The sequence below is a fragment of the Strigops habroptila genome, chromosome 5 (genome assembly GCF_004027225.2).
Source record: "Strigops habroptila isolate Jane chromosome 5, bStrHab1.2.pri, whole genome shotgun sequence".
Taxonomy (NCBI): Eukaryota; Metazoa; Chordata; class Aves; order Psittaciformes; family Psittacidae; genus Strigops; species Strigops habroptila.
The window spans coordinates 24,870,612-24,895,337 of record NC_044281.2 but is presented as its reverse complement, the minus strand read 5'-3'; the positions used below and the strand labels follow the sequence as shown (position 1 = coordinate 24,895,337).

The following is a 24,726-nucleotide window of genomic DNA, read 5'->3' as shown; positions in this document are numbered from 1 at the left end:
TTCCAGGCATCTTCCTTGTCTGCTTATAATATTAGTAGATGAGTAATTCTACACAAGCTGTTTCATTAGCTGAAAAAGAAGGAACTTCAAGATTCATAAAAGGCATATTTGCACTGGCTCCCCTCCCACAGGTAATCAAGCATGCAAGCAGCTCTAGGGACAAGACTAGTCCTGTTGACTTCAGGGAGGCAGCACACCAAGCCGGAGGTGCACGTTTCTGCAGCGTATCAGCAAAGAAAACTGTGTCTAAACTATCTCTGTTTGTCAGTATGACTCTCCTGGCCAGGTGGGCTGCAGGTAACAACACCAAGGAAAGAAAGAGACATCAGCCATGCTCATGGTCCCAAGCAGAAAGATCCTTCCCACGACCTCCTCCTTCCTCAGGTTACACACCCCTTCCCATAAAGCAGGGATTTACCTTAATTAAAGGGATGAAAACACCATAACAACCCTCTCCAATACAAGAACACAAATCCGTGGAAATATGACACATGCTGTGAGAAATCCCACAGGATTACATCAAAGGCCAGGTGAAGACACATGTCAGTCTAAACAGCAATTTGAGAGTTACATAGCTGAACAGTGGAAATAAGGGCCTGAACTGCAAGAGTGAGGTATTTTCCATGCTGCAAGTCATTCCGGTTTTGGATATATTTCCATGAACACAACTTTGAAGGGAAGGTTGCTGCTGTTATGTCCTAAATAAAGCAAAATTAGCAAAGTGTGTTGCTAGTGTCTTCAAAAGTATTTGTTTCTCTGCTTTCTCCAGGAGCCCAAACACCCATCTGAAGAAAATGTCTGTTGCTTTTATTCTCCTGGGAGCAAACACAGCAAGGTGCTTGAGTTTCAGATCTTTCTTTGTACTAAGAGGCCATTAACAGTATCAACATGGAAAAAGTTACTCATATTTCCAGATATTAGAAATCAGAAAGTAAGCGAAGTATCAGCCATGAAGACAGAAACTGAAATGAATGCAAATGGGGAGCAAGATCAAATTATTAAAAAAAAAAAAAAAAGCCAAAGATAATAAAAGAGAAAGAAAAAATGATTTACTAAAATCTACCTGAAAGCTTTGTCACAGCTAATATAAAATATTCAGTCTTCTTTCATTTGTAGAAGGCTTTTGAAGGAAGAAGCTAAATTAAAAGCCATCTTATTAAGAAAATTAAAAATGCATTAAATTTGCAGTATTTTTTACAGTCTCCAGTATCAAGCTGTCTAAGATCTACTGGAACAGTAATGATAAAGGACTGCTTTTGATAAAAATTACCCACAGAGTGTTTGATAATTTATTCTGAAAGGGAAGAGATGTCTAATAGTAACAGAATAAGAGGAATATTGTACTTTATACTTTTAGTATATCGTATTTGTCGAATTCAATGCTTACATTGTCTTCATGTACATAAACTGATCTGTCCAAACAGCCAGCCGCGTCATGATTATTCAATCAATATAGCAGCTGCGGAACGGCCAGAAGGCCATAATGCAGCACAGGGGACTTCACAGCAGAGGATTTCACAAGTTTGTTCGGTTTTTTCTGCTGCGCACATGCATATTTCTATACAGACATGCACATATAAGCTCAAACATTTCTACAGAGAATGTCCAAATTCTTTTGTAACTGTACCAGTCTGTTAACAGAAGCCTGGCTGTGGTTTTCACAGACTTCCAAGAGAAAACCAAACCAAATATAGGACACAAATCCTTAGTAATTTTCCTGTAAAGTATAGCCTCATGATGTTTCTAGTAAGTTGATGCCACCGCTCAGCAACAAGCTGTTTGCAGCTTTGCAAGCCTATTTTCTGTTCAAACAGCACAGTTTACACACACAATGATATTTTATTTCACACAGCAGAGATGCAGTCAGAAGCCTGAAACAACGCAGCACGCATTAATTGCCTTGCCTAAAGCCCGTTGGTTTTAGCAGGGATTTGCACCTGTCAATAAAGACAATGCAAAACCTGCTGCCCAGCAGATTAATGTCAGCACAACGCATTGCTGAGCTGGGAACGCGAGTTTGGGTCTCGGGCTTTGTGTTCTGCTCACTGGGTGGCAAAGCCGGCCATCCTACATTGCTTTCAAGCAACTTTAGCTGAACCCAGTCAGCTTTGCCTGCCTCATGAGGGAGCAATATTTGCTTTCCTTTCCCTGAAAGGATTAAAAGGGACTTAAAAAAAAAAAAAAAAAAAAAAAACAAATCCATGAAACCTCCCTGATACCACTCTGGGGAGATGAGGAAAAAAGAAATATATAGAGGAAGAAAACGTTTGTTATTGTTGACAAGATATAGCTTATATTACAGGGTGGAATTTAAATTTTTCAATGTCATTTTTTATATTAAAATACTTTTCATGGCAGCCACAGAAGAGATTCAGGTTTGTATCATGTGGGAGAATAAAAAATGTACAAGCCCATCCTTGTCAAGTCCATTAGACATGGTCTTCTGAAGAGGCTGGAGAGTCTTGGATCTAGATGTCAAGAACAAGGAATTCTCCCCTAATTCTTGGTATAACAAATATGAAGTTGTTATCTCCAAAAATGTTCAAGAGATTTTTCACTTCTTTTCTAATCTGTAGGCTGTTTCCAAGCACATCTAGCAGTGATTTGCATTAACAACCGAACCTCGTTACAAAGTCAAGGAATCTCGACCATTCTGGTACCTTCTATATTGGCTTTTAACACAGAACAAAGTCCCACAGCAGCACTCGGCCAAACACGTTCTTGCCGCTACATTCAAATGAGTGCAGAGCTCTGCCAAATCCAGTCCAACCACCTCACCCGCTCCATGCACAACCTGCGGCGCACAGCACACATCACCTTTATTTGATTACCAGTTAATTATGGCATTTCTCCTCTGATGAAACAGGGCTGGAGTCTAGTTCACACTTCACATTGAAATAACTTGAAACAGAATTTGAGTACACAAGTTCTAACAATGTTTCTCATATTTTACCTATCATGCCTTGCAAAGTATTATTTTCAGTTTCATTAGCTGTTACGGGAGCATGCCACCATGGCCTTTAATTCCATTGGAAGCATCCTTTACAATTTTAACTCAGTACTCTAATAATGTTCTCAAATTTGTCAAGGGTTTTTTTATGTTTAGGCCTGAAGCAGGTAAAATGCAGCTACCTCTAATAAGCTTTATAGACAGAAACACTGCAATAGGCAGTTTCTTGCCCCACTTGCTTTAAAGGTCCATGGAAATAACATGGAAATGTCACTTTTTAATTCCAACCTTATACTGCTGCCTGCCATTTATTTGCTTTCGGAGCTCAGTTACATTTTTCCTCTTCCGCTATCTGCAACTGAGCTTGTCAACTATTATTAAACTTGAAAAGTCACCCAGCTGCCAAAGGAACAAGTGCCCTGACTTTGACAAATTTAATAGGATTAGTTCTTTCAGTAAGGACATCAGTACTGAAAGGGACTGTTCTCAGCTCAGTACTAAAGTACATCTCTCTTATGCTATATTTGAACAAGTTATTAGTAATTGCCAACATAATTTTGGACCTTTCAAGCCTTGTGTCATTAATCCTTTTCACATACTGAACACTTGGAAGGAGACTGGCTATCTTACAATTATATTCGTGTCTGAATAATCCCGAGAAAACAAACCAGAAACTGCACCAACAAAAGCTCCGCTATAGCTCTCTCAGTACTCATTCTGACCGTGCTTCCTGCACTGATAAACCTTACATTTTTCCTGCTATGACATTTAAATGACTTGTTTCTGTGCAGGCCATCGATTAGATAAGATTCAGTCAGTGTCAGTATATAGCGATCACACAAATAAGGAAGTATCGCAGATGGCAAAGAGCATTTCAACAAGAAATCATTTTTAAATATTCCACGTGCCCTGAAGAAAACATCTCTGTTAACGAGGATTTTTAGACAATTCCCGTCTAACGGGGACACAGACCCCCTCGCGGGTTCTAATCGGGTCTTTCGGGAGTACTTTCAAAGACGAAGCACGCGAGCTGACAACCCAAGCGCCGCCAGTGTTCAGTTTCACCGCACGGCCCCGTCCCGGTGCTCAGCAGCTCACTCGCACTAACCGATCCCGAGGCAGAGCGAGGGCCCTGCACACCGGGCGGCACGGCATCGGCGCTCCCGCCCGCCGCTGCCCCGGCTGCAGGGCGTCCAGCTCAGCGGCGCCCCCGAGCAGACGCCGGGGCCCGGCAGCGGTACCTGCCGGGCGGCAACAGCACGGCGGTGGGAGCACAGCGGGACGGCCCCACCGCCCGCCCGGCACCGCCGGGAGGAGAGCGCAGTCCCGCGGCGGGGCCGCTCGCACCGCCCCGCGCCCGGCACGGCGGGACCCTCGCGGTGTGACTCTGACCGCGCACCGCGCCGACACGTGTCTCGTCCACCACCGGCGGCAGCCCCGGAGTCACCCGGCAACCCTTCGGTATCCGCAAGGGCTCCTTCGCGAAGAAGGGCTCCCCCGCTCCCCGCCGCCCGTTACCTCAGTTGCTTCTGCTCCAGCTTGAGCTTCTTAGCTTGCGGCTCCCCCGCTGCCATCTTCGCGCTGGGCGGCGTGCGGCGCGTCCCGCTCACCTCGGCTCGGCCCGCCCCGCCACCACGCCGGCGCCGCCACCGCCACCGGGGGCGTGGGCGACGGGGCGGACGGCCGCGCCGGGCGCCTGACGGGGAGGGGAGGCCGCGCCGCCCGGCGCTCCTGCCCAGCGGTGCGCTACCGCGCCGCCCGCCCGGGTGGTTCTAGCGTGTGGAGGCAGCCCCCGTGCCCTTGTCCGCCGCTGAGGCCAGCGGGCACCGGCAGGCAGTTGGCGGCTGGCCGCGGCAGCGGGACCGGCGGGCCTGGGCGTGGGGGGCGCCCGTTATTAGCCGCTCGGCGCAGGCAGCGCCCCGGCCGCCCGCGCCGCCGCCGAGGGGCGGCCCCGCGCGCTGCCGGGCCTCGCCGCCATCTTGGCCGCTGCCCCGGGAGCGGGACGGGCCGCACCGGGCCGGGGGAGGTACGTGGGGCGTTGGGGGCCCGGGGCGCTGAGGGCAGCCTGGCCGCGGGGTGTCAGCTTCCGTGCTCCGGGGAAGCGGCGGCCGCGGTGGTGGGGCGGGCCTCGGCGGCAGCCGCGGAAGCCCCGCCGGGCGGGAGCCGCCTGGACTCGGCGCCGCACGCAGCCGCCGGCAGTGGTGGGTGGCTGGAGTCGGGCAGGGGTGACAGCCCTGCCAGCGGTGGTGGCGGGACCCGGCCCCGGCAATCCGGGGCTTCCCGTTTTACCTGCGTTCGTTGCTGTTGTTCGTTGTCCGTTTAAACACAGAATCAGTCCGTTGTTTGGATAAACCCTTGTTCTCCGGGCGCAGGTGCCTGTGCGGAACAGCGCTGCGGGTGCTGAGCCCGGGGTGCGCGGGGCCTCGGCTGCCCTTGCCTTGGGCTCTCCTTGGAGCGGGTCCCAGCCCCGGGGGGGCTGCACGCGGTGCTCTCTGAAGTAATGATGAGGAAGGATTGTGCACAGGGTGGTCATTTAGCTCAGTTTTTAGGGGAGGTGGCGCGGGGCCTGCAGGAGGCGTGATGCAGGAGCTGCTGTTAAAGGCTACCTGCAAAACCTGCAGCAAAGCCACACCAGGAGGGGTAGCACCCAGCTCACCTCAATCTTCCTTCAGCAGCATTGCTGCAAACATGGTGGTTCTGGTCATGCTGCACTTGCTTAATTAGCAAGGGGCCCTGTGAGTGTAGATTTGTATAATATGTGCTGGAAATGAATCCATTACCATCCACCACTGTGCATTGCACATTGCTTCTGCCCTATTCAGTACCTAACAGCGTAATTGAGTGGAGGTTGTCTCTTTTTTCTTTTGTTTCAGTGCTAATCTGCTTTGAAGTAGCGGTGCATTTACCATCTTTTCTGTATGATGAATGACTTGTACCCATTAGATGTTAATCAAACTGGAGGGATAGCTTCATCATTAAATAGCTATTGTGTAAACAACCAGGCAAAACTCATACTTGAATAATGAAAATTTGTGCTGATAGGATGCAGTCTGCAGTATAGGTTAGGAGAAGCTATTTTGCAAGAAAAGCACAAGCAAATTAAATTAGTCATGTAAGAGGTAAGACGATAGAAGAAATGTTTTGCAAAAGAACCGACTACGCCAACCATCAGAATGATTCAGCTGGCAGTTCGCAGCAGGTTTAAGTTGTACATAGGTTCTCATTTATGCCGAAAAAAACCCCAAACCAAACGTCTGAAGGGTATTTCATTGTAAATGTCTAGAATTTAATCTGTGGTGTGTTGGATGCTAACTCAAAAACTCAAGCAAACCTGGGTTTATAAAATAGTAATGGGACAAGCAGATTCTTTCCCATCTGAGTGCACATACCTGAAAATTCCTTGCAGGTGGCAAATTAAACATTAAGACCACTCCACATCCTCTAGTGCTTAATTTTGCTGTCCTTATGCTAAAATGAAGTTTCCTATTGTGCAAAATAGCTATGCACCAGCCAAGTGCCAGTTACCCTTTCAAACAAAGCTCCTCTTGCAAGCAGTTCTGCATTAAGAATCTTAAACAGAAACCTTGTCATGAGGATTCATGAAAGAGAAATTGAAGTCCTTGAGGTAGAGAGGTCTGAACAGCAGGTGACAAGTGGCAGCTACACTTCATGGCTGTAATAATGGGAAGAAACCAAATTAAACCTTTTTAAAATGTTAAATTCCTTCCTCTTATCTCCCATTTATTTTTTCCCCCAACTTAGAGTTTCCCATATAAACTTTCAAAACTTGTTTTAACTTCATTGTTATTAAGTTAAAAGTTAATACACAGAAAATGACATCTTTTTTATGCTCATTCAACATGGTGCATGAGAGGCTGCTTTTTTAACAGGAACTTCTTAGAAGATTCCTTAAGATTTGGTATTCGGGAGCCTCATTTTATTAGTGTAAGACGGAAGAATTAAAGAGTGCTGCTCTGCTGTTTTCTCATGGAAGAGAAGGGGGGTAAAAATGGTTAGATGCCTTCTCTCTACCCTCTGCCTTTGGACTAGTTGTGGCAGAGTGCATGCACATTATTAAGAGCTGTCATTCACAGCAGCGGTCCAGTGGTACTTACTGGCTCTGATCTGGTATTTCAGTAGTGCGCGGCTCTTTGGCACTGTGCATGTCCTTTCTGGAACCTTGAGTGCCCCTTAAAATAGAGCCTGCAAAAGAGAGCAGTGTGAAGCTGGTAGCGCTGTCACTCTGGCCCGCCACACTTACTGGAAGGCGATGGATAACATCTTCCCAAAGAACTACAGAGACGAGGCTTTTATATCCTATGATCGGATCCTGCTGCCTTGGTCGTTAAGATTTCTCCATGGTTTGGCTGGAATATGAGCCTAATTTTCAGCCTGTTCCTGAAAATCCCATTGATAGTTGACAGTAAATGTGTGTCAAGATACTCACCTTACCTGTGTCCATTAGATCCTCTCTATCTGTTCAGTACTGCTTTCAGAGAGGAAATGTCTTAAGTGGCCCCGTAGTAGTCCTAAAGCAGCTGATTCAGATGGAAGTTGTGTTAGAAATGTTCCATTTTCATGTAAAAATGTAGTTTTAGCAGTGAATTTTTAATTGTTTTTGTGGCGGTTCTTTGGGTTTATGTTTTGTGGTTTATTTTTTCTAAGAAACTCTTGCTTTTTCAGCTTCTACAGTGAAGCTTTCTGTTCTTCCAGGACCCAAGGGGAACTGCAGTTTTTCAGGGTCTAAGATTGTTCTCTTGGCAAGAGATGGAATTATCTTGCCAGCAATTAGAAGATTTATACTGGAACTAAATTGAACAGAGGCTCCATGCAAATGTATTATTGGAAAGTTCATCAGTCAGTAGATGAAAAGCTGCACAGATTCTTATGCAGGCTGTGATTGCTATTGGTAAAAGCGTGGAGGAAGTTTGAAATTCTGTTATGGATACCAAACACTGATTTAAGACAACTTCAGAGTATTCTCAAAGGACTACTTCCTCTTCAAAACAATTCCAGAAACTTACTAACAGTGTTTTAAATTAGAGCATAGATAAATAAATGTCTTTAACGGGGATGATCTTGCTGATAAAATATGCATCTGGGTAATTGTACAGACACAAGCAGTTCATTGTGTTGAGTTAGAGCTGATTTGGTTACGGGAGTTTTGCTTGACTAATAGGAAGGGACACCAGGCAGTTCTTAAGAAGGGTTGCAAAAATGTTTTACTTTAATATGCAGATACCTAAGCCTTGGGCATCATAGAAGTAAAAAGATTAATGACACTTGAGCAGCAGCAGTAAGATATGTTAACAATGATAGGAGCCTTACAAAAACTGAAATTACAGAACGTTCACATTTTAGTAAGATCTGAGACTTCCAGGTATACAGTTTGAATGACAGCTTCTCATATTCTGTCAAGTTGGTCCATGTTCAGAGCTGATTTCATCAGGTTTGCTGTTTAAAAAGCTGGTGAATGGGGCTTGGGTGGTGGGGAGCAGAGGTTGTCTAGTTTTGCCACAGCTGCGGAACATTCGTGACACATCTTGAATTTATAGGAAAAAGCTAAACTACTGACCAGCTGGTTGTGGCAAAAATACTAACTTCAAAATAGAAATAGAGCTGCCTCTTTTAGTGTCTTTGTTTCTCCAGATTACTTTAAGCATTTGGTTATTTTCCATTTGCTTGTCACTAGAAGTTCATTTCCACAAATACATAACAGAGGCTCAGACAGTCCATCCCCACTAATCCTTCCACCCTTCAGAGAAGCTATGCCAAATGCAGGGAACATAGGAAGCTGTGGCATACTTTCCCAGTGACGGTCCCATTTTGAGCCGTTTTCAGTCATTATTATGCTCTGAAGGGCATTGCAGAGGTCAGTGATAAATTCCTCACTTCCTGGTTTTCAGAGCTTTGTCTGTAACTCAGCTCAGTGTCATGGAAAAGCAGCTGCTAACAGTATTTCTGCATTAATTACATTTCAGAGTACTTAATTGTAGCTAAGGACAAGCATGTGCAATCAAGTCTTTTTCCCATGCTCACAGCTTCTCCCTCTTGCCAATGAGCTCTGCTTTTGTGTTGTGAGCCTGCTGTGACTTCGGTCCAGATGTTTCTGTGCCAAGAGATTGAGAAAATAGTAACACAGCAAAATCCTGATTTAGTCAACAGAAAAGATACAGACTTGGAAACAGCATATTGAAGACGACTTAGTTAAAATATTTAGTTCTTCTGTGAAGACTTCAAATTCTGGTAGGACAGAAGTGACTGCAAACAATGAAGGGGAATTTTGTGGGTCAGATGGGAAGTCTGAAAAGCTGCAAAACTTCTGCTGGCCTCTTTGTTGATGCAGTGCCCGTAAGATGCCTTTCAGTCAGGCAGTAGTATGGAAGGCTGTCAGCCTACTAAAAATGAGCTCGAATGGCTTCCTTGGGCTAAAGACGCAAATAATAATCCATGTGCGTCTTCAGTCTGCTTCTTAGGCCTAAAAGCAGAGAGGGGGGAGACATATCCTTTTGAAATAGTCCTAGAAGCACACCATGGAGTGGTTTTATGCTGCCATCTCAAAGTGGTGTATGTGTATGCTGCCGCACAGGTACTCTCACAGTTCTTACATTTTGGTGGTGTGCTTTTGCTACTGTTTTTTTAAACTTACGAACTTTGATTCAAGACCTTTACCCTGAAAGTGCTGCAGCTCGTAAGATGCTTTGCTGTTTGGCCACGAGTATTAGCTTGACCTATTGGTGTGAGGAATCTGACTGTTACTAGATTGAATTCTTGTGTTCAGCATTTTTGAATCATTCTTTTTTTTCTTCTTTGCAAATCTAATGTTCTGATGAGCTAGAAGGTAGAGTACTAAGAAATGAATTCAGGGATGTCTACATGGCTAAAGTGAAATCTGGCACTAAAAAAGCAGAGTAGCAGGGAAATCGTCGGTATTGGGAGCACTGTGAGTAATTTCTGTTAAATAATAGCTTACATAAGATATTTTTGTAGCAGTACCAGTTGTAAGAAATCCAACATGAAATCCATCTTTAATTGGCTGGTGCCAGTTGCTTGACACTGTCTGGGATAAGTGAAATTACTTAGTCTTGCATATAATAGACTGATGTCTCCACTGCTGTAAGAGCTTCTTTATCATCGTCAGCACTGGGAAGCAAACAAACTGAGCTGCCCACTGACTGACAGGGCAGTGCTTGTGTGCTCTGTACTTCAGCTGCAAGGAGAGAGCTTCAATTTTCCAGAGCACGTCAAATTAGCAGCAAATTAGTGTACTGCTAAAACTTGAGAAGGAGGAAAGGACTGTGAGGAGGTTTGAAGGGAACGCTTAGTGCTACAAGCAGAATAAAGCTGGAACCTGCTAAGCATGGTCCCCTGGATCAGCATGCTACTCCAGTTGACCGTGAGGCCGCGCAAACACTTGTATGAACACAGCAGGTACCTGGGCAGCTCAGGGCAGGTGAGTAAATAGGGGCAGTGGTCCAATGCTACTGCCCTTTCTGGCTGCCCACACCCTCCCTTGACTGCATATCAAGTTGCAGGCTTGTATCCTAAGTGCAGCTACGGCAAAAGAAGAGGCCCTGCTAACACAGCCATTTGTGCACCAGGAGCTGCTTGTGTGCGCAGTAGAACAAAGTGGCTGCGTTCAGGTAGTGATTATATTAGCCTGCTGCATGGCTGTGCTTCTTATAAGTATATTGTGACAAATGCAGTATTTTCTGATCAATAGAATCTGTATGAGCATTAACAGCAGGACAACTGTGAGGGCTTAAATACACTGTCACATGTATCTGTCAGAGTATCGTTGGAAGCTGCCTGCAGTCCAGCATAGCTTCTCCACAGTGGGCTGTATATCAGGTCCTCTGGAAACGGAGTCTTACTCGTACTGCTTGTACTGAAACCCTCCTATGCAGCTTTGTGTGCATTTACTAGGGATTGGGCCTTATATTTGTTAACAGATATGTTATTGTATCCATATTAAAATGTACAGAGAACTATTCTAAGCTGTATAGCTGATCACCTTCATATGTTTGGGCTGTCTTGGTGTGGAACAATACTGACATTCAGCAGTTGATTATACTTGCCACCATGGTGTGACTATCCAGGAGATTTTGGAGGGTTTTACTGTTCAGCACTGGCTAAATACAGAACTTATTAGTTGAACTGGATTAAAGCAATTGTGCCAAGGCTCCTTTATAAGAATACTGTGCTCACAGTATTAAAATTTTCCATTTTTTTAACAGACTAAATTAGAGATCAATTTGGTCTGGCAGAGATACAGTAGAAAGACGCAATGACGCTTTGTAGTTTTGTTTCCTTTCCTACTCTTAAACAAATTAGCAATCAGTTTCCAAAAGAACTTCCTCTCCTATATGCCATATTGGCTTAGTTGGATTTTTCTGCCCACATTTTGACTATTGGTCTTCTTGTATCTACCACCAAAGACAGTGTTCTTTTAGCAGGAGGTATCTAAGACCTGGCAAGGCCCCAGTGAAGATGACCACATTGCTGTCATGCATGTGAAGGAGTTCAGAATTTGAAAAGCTGGATCTTGGCTCCCTTCCCACATCTGCTGTCTAGGTGGAGGGAAATAGCATACTGCCTACCTTCTTTAGCAGTCCTTTTTCTGTGGTGTGCTTTGGAAGACATACTTTTGTTTTGTCAAGATCTGAAGGGCCAGATTATTTTTCAGTGTTACAAGTATGTTGGGAGGTCAGCCTAGTACTCTGGGCCTTTTCTATTCAGGCACAGCAACAAGAGCTCACTCTGGATGGAGCTAAGCCCTTGTTCCAGTATTTTGGAATGGGGCTTAATCATACAGTGCTTGGACTCCTTAAAATCTCCAAGTGACTGGGCCATTTACATCTAGATGCTTCTGTGCCATCTTCATATTTGTGTGCCAGAGTTAACATTAGCAAAGGAGCAAATTTTGTCTACATTTTATGGCATGATCATGGCCAAACATCCTAAGATTAATGAAGACTATGATAGGTTTTTGGTAGATGTATTTGGCTTCTCGTGGACATGCAGAGTTGATGGTAGTCTTCCTGTTTCAAGGTGGGACACCTGGTAACTGTTTGGTCTCTTGCCAATCATGTTTGAATTCCTCCAAATGCTAAATAAACTTCAGGGTATCTCTGTTGCGATCATCTGCCCATTTCCACCACCTCCTCTGCACCAGCTGTAGCACTCCCTGGCAATGTAATAACTTGCATCAGGAAGCTCATAGGACCAGAAACTCCATTTTCTGCATCACTTTATGACTGGACTGGTTTCCTAATATAGGTAATTGAGGAGCCACAGACCTGCTCAGATCAGTACCTGGAAGGCCAAAGGGGTGAATATCCAGTGTCAGGGGCAGCTTCTTCAACTGCAGAATGAATTTATGCAGGATATAAGTACCAGATTAATTTCACCTTGAGGAGCCAGTGCTCAGGTTGCAATTTGTTTGGTTTGTTTTCTAAGCCTGAGTTTAAACTTGGACCTTATTTTTGTCAGAGGATGGTTATGCAGCAGGTCAGCCAAATCATTATATCTGTCTCATGTAAAGGCTAAAGAGAGAAACTGAAGCCCAGTAGCATTTGTCTCTTCTGTAGATGTGGAGAAAATAGTTTATTCACTTCATTTCAGTCAACAATGCATTTCACTTACTGTCCCATTGGAAGTTGAGAAATAGACGGGGAATTAGTTTTAAAAAAAGGCAGTTAAGCTTCTTGTCCCATGAATAAATGAAGGATCAGTGGCTGAGGCATGTTATTTGTAAATTTTAAAGACATAAGAAAAAACATTTACATTCCTTATCTGTAGTTTATACTCCCTTTTTTTTTCTTGAGTAAGTTAAGTGTAAAACATTTTATGTAAACATATTTCATGTGTGTCCAGCACATTTGAGGCAATTTTATTCATTAAATCAGATTTAAGTTCCTAGTTTTGTGTACTTCTAGTGCATTCCAACCCTTTATCCAAGTGCAGCTTGGCATAGATCGTAAGTAAAAGACTAATCAGCCAGCAAATAAAAACCACTTTTCTAGTTCAGTAGCTGAAAGCCGACAAGCTAAAGAGCTGTATCTTTAAGATAGTGCAATTCTTAGTTATGTGTGTCAATGTTACGCAAACTCCTCCTGCTATAGGAAACTTTATGTATGTGATATAGGAAACTATGTATAAGTTACCCTTACACGTTGCCAAACATGTTTAAGTGAGTGCCAACTCATGAGAGCCAGCTTTTCTTTAAGAAATAAATTACAAATTCCAAATGGGGATGAAAGTGGAAATCCAGGGTGCTGGCTTCTAGCTTCTTTTGTGATATGTCAGCGATTTGATCCACTGCGAAATGTTTTGTGGTGGAACATTCCTCTAAGTAAAGAAAATGCAATGTAAAGAAAAGCAGCAAAGCATACCTTTTTCTTAAATTCACAGTGCGTGTTAATAAAGAATAGCCGTTGTAAGAAGGGGAATCTGGGAGAAGAAATGATGTCAATCCTCATATCCTTTTGTTTATTTTAACTTCTTTGAATGTGTTTCCTACAGAAAATGATCCACAGCCTGTTTCTTATAAACTGTTCTGGTGATATATTCTTGGAGAAGCACTGGAAGAGCGTTGTGAGCCAATCTGTGTGTGATTATTTCTTTGAAGCTCAGGAGAAAGCAATCGATGTTGAGAATGTGCCTCCTGTCATCTCAACGCCACATCACTACCTCATCAGCATCTATAGGGATAAAATCTTCTTTGTGTCTGTCATACAGTCAGAAGTGCCACCACTCTTTGTAATTGAATTTCTGCACCGAGTAGCAGATACTTTCCAGGTTTGTTACCATTAAATAATTTTAAAATTGAAATAATTCCAAGGGAACTTTTGTTTAACCTTCTTTTAAAGAAAAGTAATAAACCTCCTGTCAGTGACTTTCCCCTTTGCAATTTTTAAGTCAGGCACTGGTTTATAGATTTATAGTTACCAGTGCACATGCAGTAAAACCCAAATCCCACTTTGTCTTTTTTCTGTAAGCTTTTGTACTGTCCATGTTATATAGATGAAAAGGAGCATGCAGTCATGAAGCACTCTGTAGGGAGGAAAGAGCTGCAAAGCATGAGTCAATTTTTCAACCTATTTCACAAATAGTGTAAATAAAGGAACCTCTGTGAAGACTGAGCATTGCCAAAAGGTAGTCTCCTTATTTTACAACAGTCTTCTAACTGAAGATGTGTTAAAGTTCACAAGTGGGAGAACCTTTCGCACATAGATACTAGTAAACTGGATCACAGTCATTTCACTAATCACAGTCTTTAGTTAGATAATAAACATAACCTTAACATATGATGCCATCAGACTATAGAAGTAGTTAGTTTAGGCACTAGAATTCCTTGAAATATTGGAGGGCTTCTGTAAATAAATTAAAAAAAAAAAAACACAAAAAAAACCCCCCAAAGAAACTTCTGCAAAGCATCTTAACAGGAACAGAAATCCTCTCCTTTGTAATCTCTGATTTGTTTAGGATTACTTCGGCGAATGTTCTGAGACTGCAATTAAGGACAATGTAGTTATTGTGTATGAACTTCTAGAAGAAATGTTAGACAATGGCTTTCCACTGGCAACAGAATCTAACATACTGAAGGAGCTGATTAAGCCTCCCACAATTTTGCGCTCCGTCGTCAACTCCATCACAGGTATGAAAATAAATAATTTTCAGTGGTGACAGGCTAAACCCAAGTCCCGTCATGTCTCATAGCTAAAAAATAATATCATATCAGTGTGAATCTGTAAGGGAGGCCACTGTCCCACCACTTCTTACAGTAAAGAGTTGGGTAAAAGCAACTTCCTTTTTATTTGCAGTTTGTGCCTGGCCCCTTTGATATCCTCACACTGTCTGGTCCAGCCACAGCTGCTGAAGTCCCTCAGGAATACCAGTTCCCAGCACAGACAGCACATACTGGAGACAGGTGCTCTGGGATTGGCACAGAGCTAGCCCCAAGCCTTGAATAACTGAAGGGCATTGGAGAAGGTTACATATTTTATAAGAAATATTATAGAAAGGTATATAAGAGATATCTAAGAAATCTTCGTTGGCTGGAAAGAGATAGCATGAAGGGAAGCAAATCCCGTGTCCTCAGCCTCCTCCCTGCCCCCATCCCCATCAGCATCCATCAAGTTTGGAGCTGTTTTCAGGCTGTTGGAAATGGGTACATCCTGCACTGACAGAGCCAAATGTCTGTCAGCTGAGCTGGTGGAATGTGCATGTCTGGCAGGCGGGTGCAAGGGAGGTGAGGTATGAGGTGTCACTTGGGGTCAAAGATACGCGTGATGTTTGCCTGCACATTGTGTTAGAGAAGGGTAGGTGGGCTGCAGGGCCGCACAGAGGTAGTGCTTGGAGGTGCTGGTCTTTGAGCACATGTGGTTTGATCTGAGAGCTCTCCCACCTACCTGGCCCGGCAGCTTAGCCTGCGCAGTGCTGCTGCACCCTGTGAGGCTGCTGAGGGACAGGCGCAGACACAGCAACTGCTCCCCTTCAGAGGTGCAGTGGGAGTGAGGAAAGGGTTGTAGCTCCTCCCCCATGAGTTACAGCACCAGGGTGGACTTTAAGCAAGGGTTTTTCTGTGTGAGTTTCAAAAGAACTAACACATCTGTTTTCTGCCTGCTAAGAGAGGGCCTACCCGCAGCAGGTTGTGTACTGCTGGCTACCAGACTCTCAGTGAAGCTGCAGGACACACTACCATATTTGTTGTGCTAAAGGGGAAAAGCAGATGGGAACTGTGGCCCTGTTCTGAGACCTAGTTCTAGCAGAGGGAGTTGTTTCCACTATACTGGGATTCCAAGATCCCTAAGCCCCAGAAGTGATAAGGTTTTTGGTTTTTCTTTTCCTTTTTAAATAATAACCAGTTTACTTTAGGTAGCTCAGGAAGCCCTTTTCTCACACTGGGTGTTGTCAAGAACCAGCAGCAAGGCAGGCAGGAGGAGTGGTATCACTGATAAGGAGCCCAGAAGTTGAGCCAACAGGTCAGGATCATGATTCGCTAACAGGGTCATCTACAGCTCAATGATTGCCAGGAAAGTCTGTCATGCTGAGACAGGTCAAGCCTGTGGGCCAGGGTCTGCATCCATGTGGCACATGGTCAAGTGTAGACGTGGCAGTCATGTTACTACAAGGTAGCTCAGATGGGTACCAGGGGTGAGAGCCTCAGCTTAACAGCAGCTCCCAAGCAAAAGGTGTGGAAGCCCTCCCGAAGGCCTCTTCCAGGTCTTTCTTCATAACAAACCTTATCAGTAAATCAGCCCTGAAGGCAGCCAGCTGAAACTCTTAGGAGAAGAGGGAAGTGTGCTTAAGACCTTCACAAGGAGCTGTAATGTCTTATAGTGATGAAATCCTTCACAGGATCTAGCCCCATATCTACTCCCACTCAAAGTGCCTGCTGTCTTGAGCCTTGTATTTTGCTGTGCAACCACAAGTCTGGACACATGCTTAAAGTGCATTCATGTCACCTCACGAATGAAATTTAGTGGTCCAGGTTCTAGTCTGGAGTTCCTGGGGGCAAATCTTGCTTTGATTATTAATTTTGGCGGTTGAAACATCCCTCTGGTAATTAATTACTAATTCTGAGTTCCTTTTCATTTTTAAGGCAGTAGTAATGTAGGTGACACACTTCCCACCGGCCAGTTGTCCAACATTCCTTGGCGCAGAGCAGGAGTAAAATACACAAACAACGAAGCCTATTTTGATGTCGTTGAAGAAATTGATGCAATTATAGACAAATCAGGTAAGATGCCTTGCAAAATCATTTTTGTTTGTTCAATGTGTTTACATTTAGTTGCTGACGTTTAGAGAGAATAAAGTCCAGAGGCTTTTTTGTGTGTGTTTTACATACATGAATCCATATTTTAAATAGAAATATACAATTTTAAATGACACACCCCAATGTATTTCTTCAGCTCATCTCAAAACAGCAATATGCTCTAGGCTCCTCAGGATCATCCACAAGAAATATTCTGTACTCAGATGGGTTTGGTTTGTGGATTGATTATCTCTTAAGAGATACAAATGGAAAAAATAGTTGAAGTTTTAAATGTGGTGAGAAAATGATCTTTCCGTTGTTCCTGCACCACTACACAACTTGCTAGTTTTCTGGAGACGGGCGAGGGATGAAAGAAAGGAAGATTCAGAGTTTGCATATGCTGAAATTCTTATTTGCTCATTGCTGGCAGCCAGCTCAAGTACATGCAGTACAAGTCCTGTGTAAAAGCTGGCACAAGTATCATTAGCTGATGTGGGACAAGCTGTTTGCTCTGGCTCATGTATTTTAGCAAGCTGCCCAGGCCACAGGTAACTGCAATGACCTTTCCTATCTGTGCTTGGCATGTTCTTGAATGTTGTGCAAATGTCATCTCTGCCCTCTAGCTGCACTCACAACGTTTGTTAGGCCCTTCATTATAATGTTAAATCAACTGTCTTCTTTTTTTATCCCCTGCAGGTTCTACAGTCTTTGCAGAAATCCAAGGTGTTATTGATTCATGTATTAAGCTCTCAGGAATGCCAGATCTTTCTCTTTCTTTCATGGTAAATTTAGCATATATTTGGGAATTTTAATTGCTCAGGATTTATTTATCTTAGTGATCAGAGTTAAACAATTTTAAGAGTCCAATCACTACTTTGTGTGTTACACACAAAAAAAATAACAAGTTTTGCATTATGTTGTGAAGCTGCTGCATTGCTCAGTAGCCGGAATGGCTTTTCTCTGAACATAAAACTACAGTAACAGGAGGAACTGCTGTACCAGTGCAGACCAGAAACCCATCTAGCTCAGTAACGTGTCTCAGAAAATGGCTAGGAATGATAATTAGAGTCTGAGAAATAGGAATTGTGTGGAGTTCAGTAGCTAGTTCAAACTGCTGGTACTTGATGATATTTCACTTACCACTCTGCCACTACTTACAGAACCCACGGCTGCTGGATGATGTCAGCTTCCATCCATGTATTCGGTTCAAACGCTGGGAGTCAGAGAGAGTCCTTTCATTCATTCCTCCTGATGGGAATTTCAGATTGATCTCCTACCGTGTCAGTTCACAGAAGTATGTGTCCGCACACTGATTCTTCAGCTGCACCATCTCTACTGTTTTCCATCTGAGGAAGTGCAGACGTCTCCTTGTCATGGGGGGAGTTTGCATTGTTGCTAAAACGCACATTCTCAGGTTTTGTCTCATCTGTTGCTCTGTCCCTACTAAAACAAGAAAACAGTTTTTCAGTGAGCTGCTGATACCCAGCCATCATTTCTCAGTGGGATAAGCCACAAGACAGTAATATAGGACTATCCATTTCTGGTAATTGTTGCTGCCTAGATGCTGTGTGGCTAAGTCTCTGTATACATAGAGGACTTTGATCTTCATAAAAAGGATAAAGCAAAAGGTCTAAACTGCAGATATTTGCAAACTAAGTCTTGATTTGACTGGTGGCTGTTCTGGGACTTGCCTCAGTGAGATTACTTAAAAAAATAAATGGATGGATAGAGATTAGGACAGTGATTAAGAAGAAAATCTTTTTTTCCCTGTGATTCTCTGCTGATAAAATCACTTCAGCTGAAGTGATGATGCAGAGCCAAATAGCACTTTTCACTTTTGAAACGAACTGGTTCTAACTTGAATACCTCCCAGAAACACAAGAACTATTTATGAGAAAGAGCTTTATTTTCTCAAGCAGAGAAGTAGCCAAGATGCATTCAGCTACCATTTTCTCTTTTCAGCTTGGTGGCAATTCCTGTATATGTGAAACACATGATCAGTTTTAAGGAAAACAGTTCTTCAGGAAGATTTGATGTTACCATTGGACCAAAACAGAACATGGGGAAAACAGTAGAAAGCGTTGTCATGACAGTTCACATGCCAAAGGCTGTACTTAATATGAACCTTACTGCTACACAAGGCAGCTATACGTTTGACCCAGTTACTAAGGTAAGTCTGAAGTTTTTATTCATTTAAATATCCAAGATGACATTAGAACAAGCCATATGTACTGCAGAGTGCTGGAGCAGCCTTCCACACTTAGCAGAAAACTTTCCCATCAGCACATGTTTAAGAATTAAAATCTTGTCTTGAAAATACACTTTTTCAAACTTAGATACACACCAGCTGTGATTTCTGGTTTTATCAGTCTCTCTTCCCTTCCCCTATCCCTTTCCTTCCTCTCTTTTCCTCTGCCTCTTCACTCCCTGAATATCTTTCTTTAGTGGATGCAGGATTATTTTGCCGGTGGTTTCAGCTATGGTATATTCTGCAATCCATGTTCTTTAAAACAAATTTATCTGGAGAAAATGCAGTAGAATTGAAAATAGGTAGCCAGAAAAACAGGGAGCAGGAGATGAGAAAAAACCAACTTCTAAAAGATCTGCCTGAAGACACGCTGGAAGGGAAACAAAGGCCCTGAAAAACTGTATCTTGGGATTCCTGCTTTCTTGCCTCTGAGCTGGGGTTTGAGCCCTAAATGTCCTAAAGCTGCTGAAGCTTTTTAGTACCCAGGAACCATTTTGCTGAAATGCAGCCCGAGCCAAACCATTCTGCTGGCTCTGACACCCTGCTCCGAGCTTTGGAATAGTTCAGTCAGCAACTGATTTGAATTGTAAGTGAAAACCCTCCACATCTTGTTTCTGAAAGAACAGACCTTGATCTTTTAAAAATGAAACCACAAAACAAACCCCCACACTTGAAGTTTCCTTTCTTCACTGCAGAAATAAATCATACTGTGCTTTTTAGAGTTGAGATAACTACGTGGATTGTAACTGCAAAAGTTTGTAGAAGTAGCGAGAACTGAGGAGTTTCTGCATTTATCAACAATTTTCAGTTTATGATAAGAACAAAAAACCCTTACTTTTGTGGATGAGTAAAGGGCCAACTTGGTTCCATGTATCTTCTTTAAAGTGTTAACAACCAATGGAAACAAGTGACCCTTATGGAAATTACTGTAACTTAAACATCTTCCTTTGCCACCTGCCTTGCTCCTGTCCTCCTCATTCTCATGTTCATAAAGTTCCTATGACCTTTGTGCTGGTTCCTCTCCTTGTTTCTAGATCCTTGTTGGATCTAGATGACCCAGTCTGGCAACAGAAACAATCATTGCTACAAGGGAACAAGATGAATAAAGTGCACAGCCCAACTAAGGAACGCTCACGGTGCAAAAGAAACATTGGGGAAGAAAAGTCACCACACCTGCAGGAGCCCTGGCCATGCCAGCTCCCAGCCAGTGGGATACTTCCGGGGCTACCAGGCTGCTTTCTGTCCCCAGCCTGCAAACGAAAAGCTTGGTGTGAACTTGACCTCATAGGTTGTTTCCTAGAAACCTACTACTACTATTTTCTCTTTCCTGACAAGGTCTTAACATGGGATGTTGGCAAAATTACTCCTCAGAAGCTACCAAACCTGAAGGGCCTCGTGAACCTGCAATCTGGAGCCCCCAAGCCAGAGGAGAATCCCAGTTTAAACATCCAGTTTAAGATACAACAGCTTGCAATTTCAGGTGAGGGGGTGGGTGTGACGTGCAGTTGGTAGAGATGGAATGAATAGCAGTAGGAACTGAGGTGGGAAACTTAATCTTTTAATTGGAGATGCTGAGCTGGAGTCAGCTTACCAAAACAGTCAAGTCTGATTTACCCAAACCTGACAGTTACTCTTGCTGGAAGACTCCCTTGCTGGGAATTGAGGATTCCCAATTGTTTTACTTAAGAAAGACTGTGAGAAGTGTTCAGAAGAATGGATTTTTCTATGTTGATTTGTGCACTAAACATGCAGATTTATCCTTTTAGTGAAGAGTGATGGATGATGATTTAGCGTGCTGCTCTTGACTTGCTTTAGCCTTGTGCCCCTAAAGGTCTTTCTAGCAGTCAAAAAATTTCATTAATTTTAAAGAATGCCCTTCTTATTCTTTTCTTCTGGAGCTGGTTAGGGTTTAATCTACAAAACAATCTGCAAGTAAAATCAGAATGAAGTCCATAGGGCAAGTGCAAAAGTAAAGTTAAAGCAAACAAGGCCTCGGTCTGCAAACAGTTAACTCATGCGAGTTATCCATGTGGAAAATGCTTCTGTAAGCAAGCTTTGCAGGATTAACACTCTAATAGAGCAAAGGCTCACGCCTGAAAAGAAGGAGGATGACTGAAGGTGGTAGTACATGTAATTCCTTTCTAGGCAGGTACTGGGCTGTGGTCCTTTTGCTTTTGGACTATGCTGAGTAAGTAACGGTTAGTCCTTGTCCAAGAACAGAATCCTGCAGCTTCCTCTTAAACTTGCAACCCTCTACTTTAAATCTATCTAGCACAACATAGTGGGTCGGCGGCTGGATGCCAGAGAGATGGACCTGTGAGAACACAGGGGACAACCTGAAACCATTAGGTAATTAATAGCTGCTGGCATTCCTCAGTTACTACTAGCAGAAGGATTGCTGATCCTTGCAGTTATGGTTTAGGGTGAGAAGGTTTCTAAAACTTGTCCTTTGCTTCATCTCCATGATTGGAGCTGAGTGCAGCATACAGGAGCGGTGCAAGATGGGACTCATTTGTTCAGTGGTTCGTTCCTTGGAAGGAGGATGTTGGCTCCCGGAGCAGAACGCAAAAAAGTTGTTGCCCTGCGAGGGCAGCTAGCAGGAGGTGACAGGAATGGTCTCTTCTGCCATTTCAAACCAGATGAATTTGGGAAAGGAAGGAAAATGAGCTTCCTACCTGATCTGACACGCTTCAAGAAATCAGAACTCTTAAACAGACTGACGTGATTTCTCACATTCTGCTTTTAACTCCATGCTTGTTTTTGTCTTTTTCAGGACTGAAAGTGAATCGCCTAGACATGTATGGAGAGAAATACAAGCCTTTTAAAGGTGTCAAATATATTACAAAAGCAGGAAAATTCCAAGTGAGGACATGAAAAGCTGTTCAACTTCCAAGAGGAAATTCCCCTTAAAAAAAAGAAAACTTGACTGCTTAGTGACTTACGTTGCTATTAATTAGGTGCCAATTAATTAATAGACTCTGATTAGTTCGGGATCAAAGCATTTGTGCACAGCAGCTCTTAAAATGAAAGCATAGCTTAGTTTTTCTTAATATGGCTTTAAAATAAGGTACTTTTTTTCTAATACACCTTCACTCTCTTTTTACTGAATTGTTGTGCTGGTGAATAGTTTGGTGTAGGTGATCCACAAAACACCACAAACACTACACTGCCAGTCAGATACCAAAGCCCAGAGGGTCAAGCACATTCTGAAGGCCAGATGGGTCACCGGAGAAGTCTTGTGGTGGCACATTTTGCTGCTGCAGCCACCTGCAAAGAGAGCTCAGCTATTCTCACAGCCAGCTGCGAGCTGGCAACCCACAAAGCATCATGTAACCCCTTCAGAAACAGAGAGCAGCAGCCAGCAGGGCAGGGGTCCCCCGCGGGGGCCTGGGGTGTAGCAAGTGTCACTCCTGAGAAAGAGCTGATGAAGAAAAAAAATAACTTCCTTGTTTACAAGAAATCGCCTTTCTTAAGAAGCATTTGCCTTAATCAGCTTTCATTTGTGCCATCTGCAGATGAGCTGATAAAAATAACATCCTGCATTAAATCTGGGAGGTGATTGTTCCTTCAGTAATCCACTTTCTTTCCATTCAGTCTCATCATCACCACCATTTTTTTTCAGAATACAGTTGCAGAGAGTAAGATCTATTTTTTATGTGAAGCCTTTGCTTTGATGTAGATGTTCCACTTGTTCAGAGTGGATGCCACCAGATTTGTGCCATGTGTACATTGGAGCGTAGCTTTTTAGGTAGCACAATAGAAGTGTCAAGTGTATTTAATGGTTGTGTGCTTTAATGTTAATGAAATAAAGGGAACTCTTCTGCAAGTACATCTTCTCTTGTGAAATGTTTGCGCAATTCATGATGCTCGTAAGCGGGAGACATCTGCTTAAGATACAATGAAGTGATGACTATTTGCTACTTCTTTACTGAACTTGATTGCTGTACAGCTATTTGAAGTTTAGAAGGGGCATTTAGGAGCGCAGCAGGTAAGCTCCCTTCCATATCGTTTATTTTTAAATGGAGGAGAATTAATGTTTAGATTATGACATTTCAAAGAACAACAGTGATGAAGCAAAGCTGACTCAACTGCCTTACACCATGAACTCGTTATCTCTGTAAACCAATGCATGCTCCACAGTACCTGCCAGGTTTCAAAGCCTGCCTTTGGGCAGTACTTAGTAGGGTGGGCAACCCAAGTTAAAGATTAAGGAAGGGCAGGATACTGGAGAATCTTTATTTCCCTAACCTGTTTGGTTTACAAATGGATTAAGTGAAAACCTTGCTTCAGATGAAGAACAGGAACTCAAGTCATTCAGTAGTCAAAATTTCAAATGCTAGGATAAAAAATGATCCAGTCTGAAAAAAAAGCAGGGGAGCCCATCTGAGCACTGTCAGCAAGCCAGTAAGAAAAGAAATGAGCATCTCTTCTCCATCAGTAACTTCACTGATATCACCGGGGCAAACTTTGGCCACAGACAACCATTTTGAATTCCTGAAAGAACAGCAGATCAGTGCAGATAAAACAGCACCTGTAAGAAAGCCTTGCATTTGTGTAGACACAACACTGGGTATTGGAGATTACCAACCTTCTAGCCTACCTTTTTCAGCTGGAGAAACATCCATCAAGTCATTACTCATCCTACAGTTCTGCTCCACGTCTCAGCAAATGTCTCATTCAGTTCCGATAACGTTACTAGAAGTCGTCTCTTCAGATGTAACTGATAACGTCCCAGGCTTAACTGTGAGTAGGTGGAGCTGCTCTCTGCATTAGCAGCCTGGAAATGCTGCAAGATCTCCTTTCACAACTGACACCGTTACTGATACAGAACATCCACTCTACGGGCTGGCCTCCACACCAGCCCTTCACTCAGCAAGTTGCAGGATGAGTGCTGCCAGCCTTCTGTATCTAGGACACAAGGGGAGCATGCACAAAGCTTCTGTCTCTGGAAAAGCTTCCATCTGTACTTCACAGCACACCACTGGAAATCACCATCAGCAAGAATTACACTCACCTGGTAGGAAACCACCTTCAGCATGAGAAATGGTGGTGGTTGTGTGAGGCTTACACCTTTTGCTCCTGCCGCCTCTCCAAACACAGGAAACTCAACTGCAGAATCTGCAGCAGGGGGACTGTGTTGCATTCTCCCTGTTAAAAAAAAAATTACACCCGCACCTGCAGGAATAGCACAGCTTAAGGAATTGGAGGGTGCCGTTACCGAGGAGTTCATACTGCCAGCTCTTGATCTCCCTTCCCTGCGTGTCCGCCTCCAGGAGTGCTGACAAAGGCAAATATCTCTCAGGTTCTCATCCTCTCAGATACAGATTGAACTGTGTGAACAGCACAAAATCTGAATTTTCCCTATCACTACTAAGTCCCAGATGCTTTCTGGCACTGCGGGACTCCGTTGGGTCCCACAGCACCGATAAACATTGGTTCCACAAAGTCAGAACATGATGTGTGCTTAGCACACGTTTAGTCAGAACATTTCTTGTGCTTAGCAAGAAAAAGTGTTTGTGAGAGATTCTTACTGTGAAGGAGTGAAGGGAGCAGGGCATGGATCCTGTGCTAATCACCCCTGCATTCAGTCTGTGAAGTAAAATTCAGATTAAGGAGGTGTTGGCCAGAGCAGCAGTTCTTCCCTTAGTGACAGGACCAGAAAATCCCATTTCAGGTTTTCAGAACCTTGCTCAATGCTACTAGAAGAGATGACCATCAGGCCTCCGGAAGAGCTCCCGTTTTCTCCCACCAGATCACGGCTTCCATTAA

General features: G+C 43.6%; 2 protein-coding genes across 5 annotated transcripts in view; one reads left to right on the top strand and one right to left on the bottom strand.

Moving 5' to 3' along the window:
• Nucleotides 1-5,596, bottom strand: part of ADK (adenosine kinase) — a 297,485-nt gene extending 291,889 nt beyond the window's left edge. The window contains exon 1 of one of the 3 annotated variants that reach the window (XM_030488972.1): nucleotides 5,240-5,596. Coding sequence is in view for 2 of the 3 variants with exons in the window: in XM_030488969.1 (XP_030344829.1) it covers nucleotides 4,469-4,524 (56 nt within the window). In the remaining variant the exon portion in view is untranslated. Of the gene's footprint in view, nucleotides 1-4,468; nucleotides 5,149-5,239 lie in introns of those variants that run through there. The other 2 variants (XM_030488969.1, XM_030488966.1) reach the window with 2 other exon arrangements.
• Nucleotides 4,311-22,788, top strand: AP3M1 (adaptor related protein complex 3 subunit mu 1). Of its 2 annotated transcripts, none has more exons than XM_030488965.1 (9): nucleotides 4,311-4,411; nucleotides 13,475-13,750; nucleotides 14,438-14,609; nucleotides 16,557-16,694; nucleotides 17,406-17,491; nucleotides 17,870-18,003; nucleotides 18,672-18,879; nucleotides 20,293-20,437; nucleotides 21,731-22,788. In XM_030488965.1, exons 2-9 carry the CDS (start codon nucleotides 13,478-13,480, stop codon nucleotides 21,829-21,831), a joined length of 1,257 nt encoding a protein of 418 aa, XP_030344825.1. In that variant the 5' UTR covers nucleotides 4,311-4,411; nucleotides 13,475-13,477; the 3' UTR covers nucleotides 21,832-22,788. The 2 variants fall into 2 exon arrangements, with proteins under 2 accessions (XP_030344825.1, XP_030344824.1); XM_030488964.1 differs by lacking the exon at nucleotides 4,311-4,411 and adding an exon at nucleotides 4,601-4,976.
• The last annotated feature ends 1,938 nt before the right edge of the window (nucleotides 22,789-24,726 follow it).

What these genes read in the sequence shown, in the direction of transcription:
- AP3M1 (XM_030488965.1), top strand. Translation starts at nt 13,478, where the DNA reads ATGATCCACAGCCTGTTTCTTATAAACTGTTCTGGTGATATATTCTTG. An exon ending in TACCGTGTCAGTTCACAGAA is followed by an intron (nt 18,004 to 18,671) that starts GTATGTGTCCGC and finishes TTCTCTTTTCAG; the next exon opens with CTTGGTGGCAATTCCTGTAT. An exon ending in CGTTTGACCCAGTTACTAAG is followed by an intron (nt 18,880 to 20,292) that starts GTAAGTCTGAAG and finishes TTTCCTGACAAG; the next exon opens with GTCTTAACATGGGATGTTGG.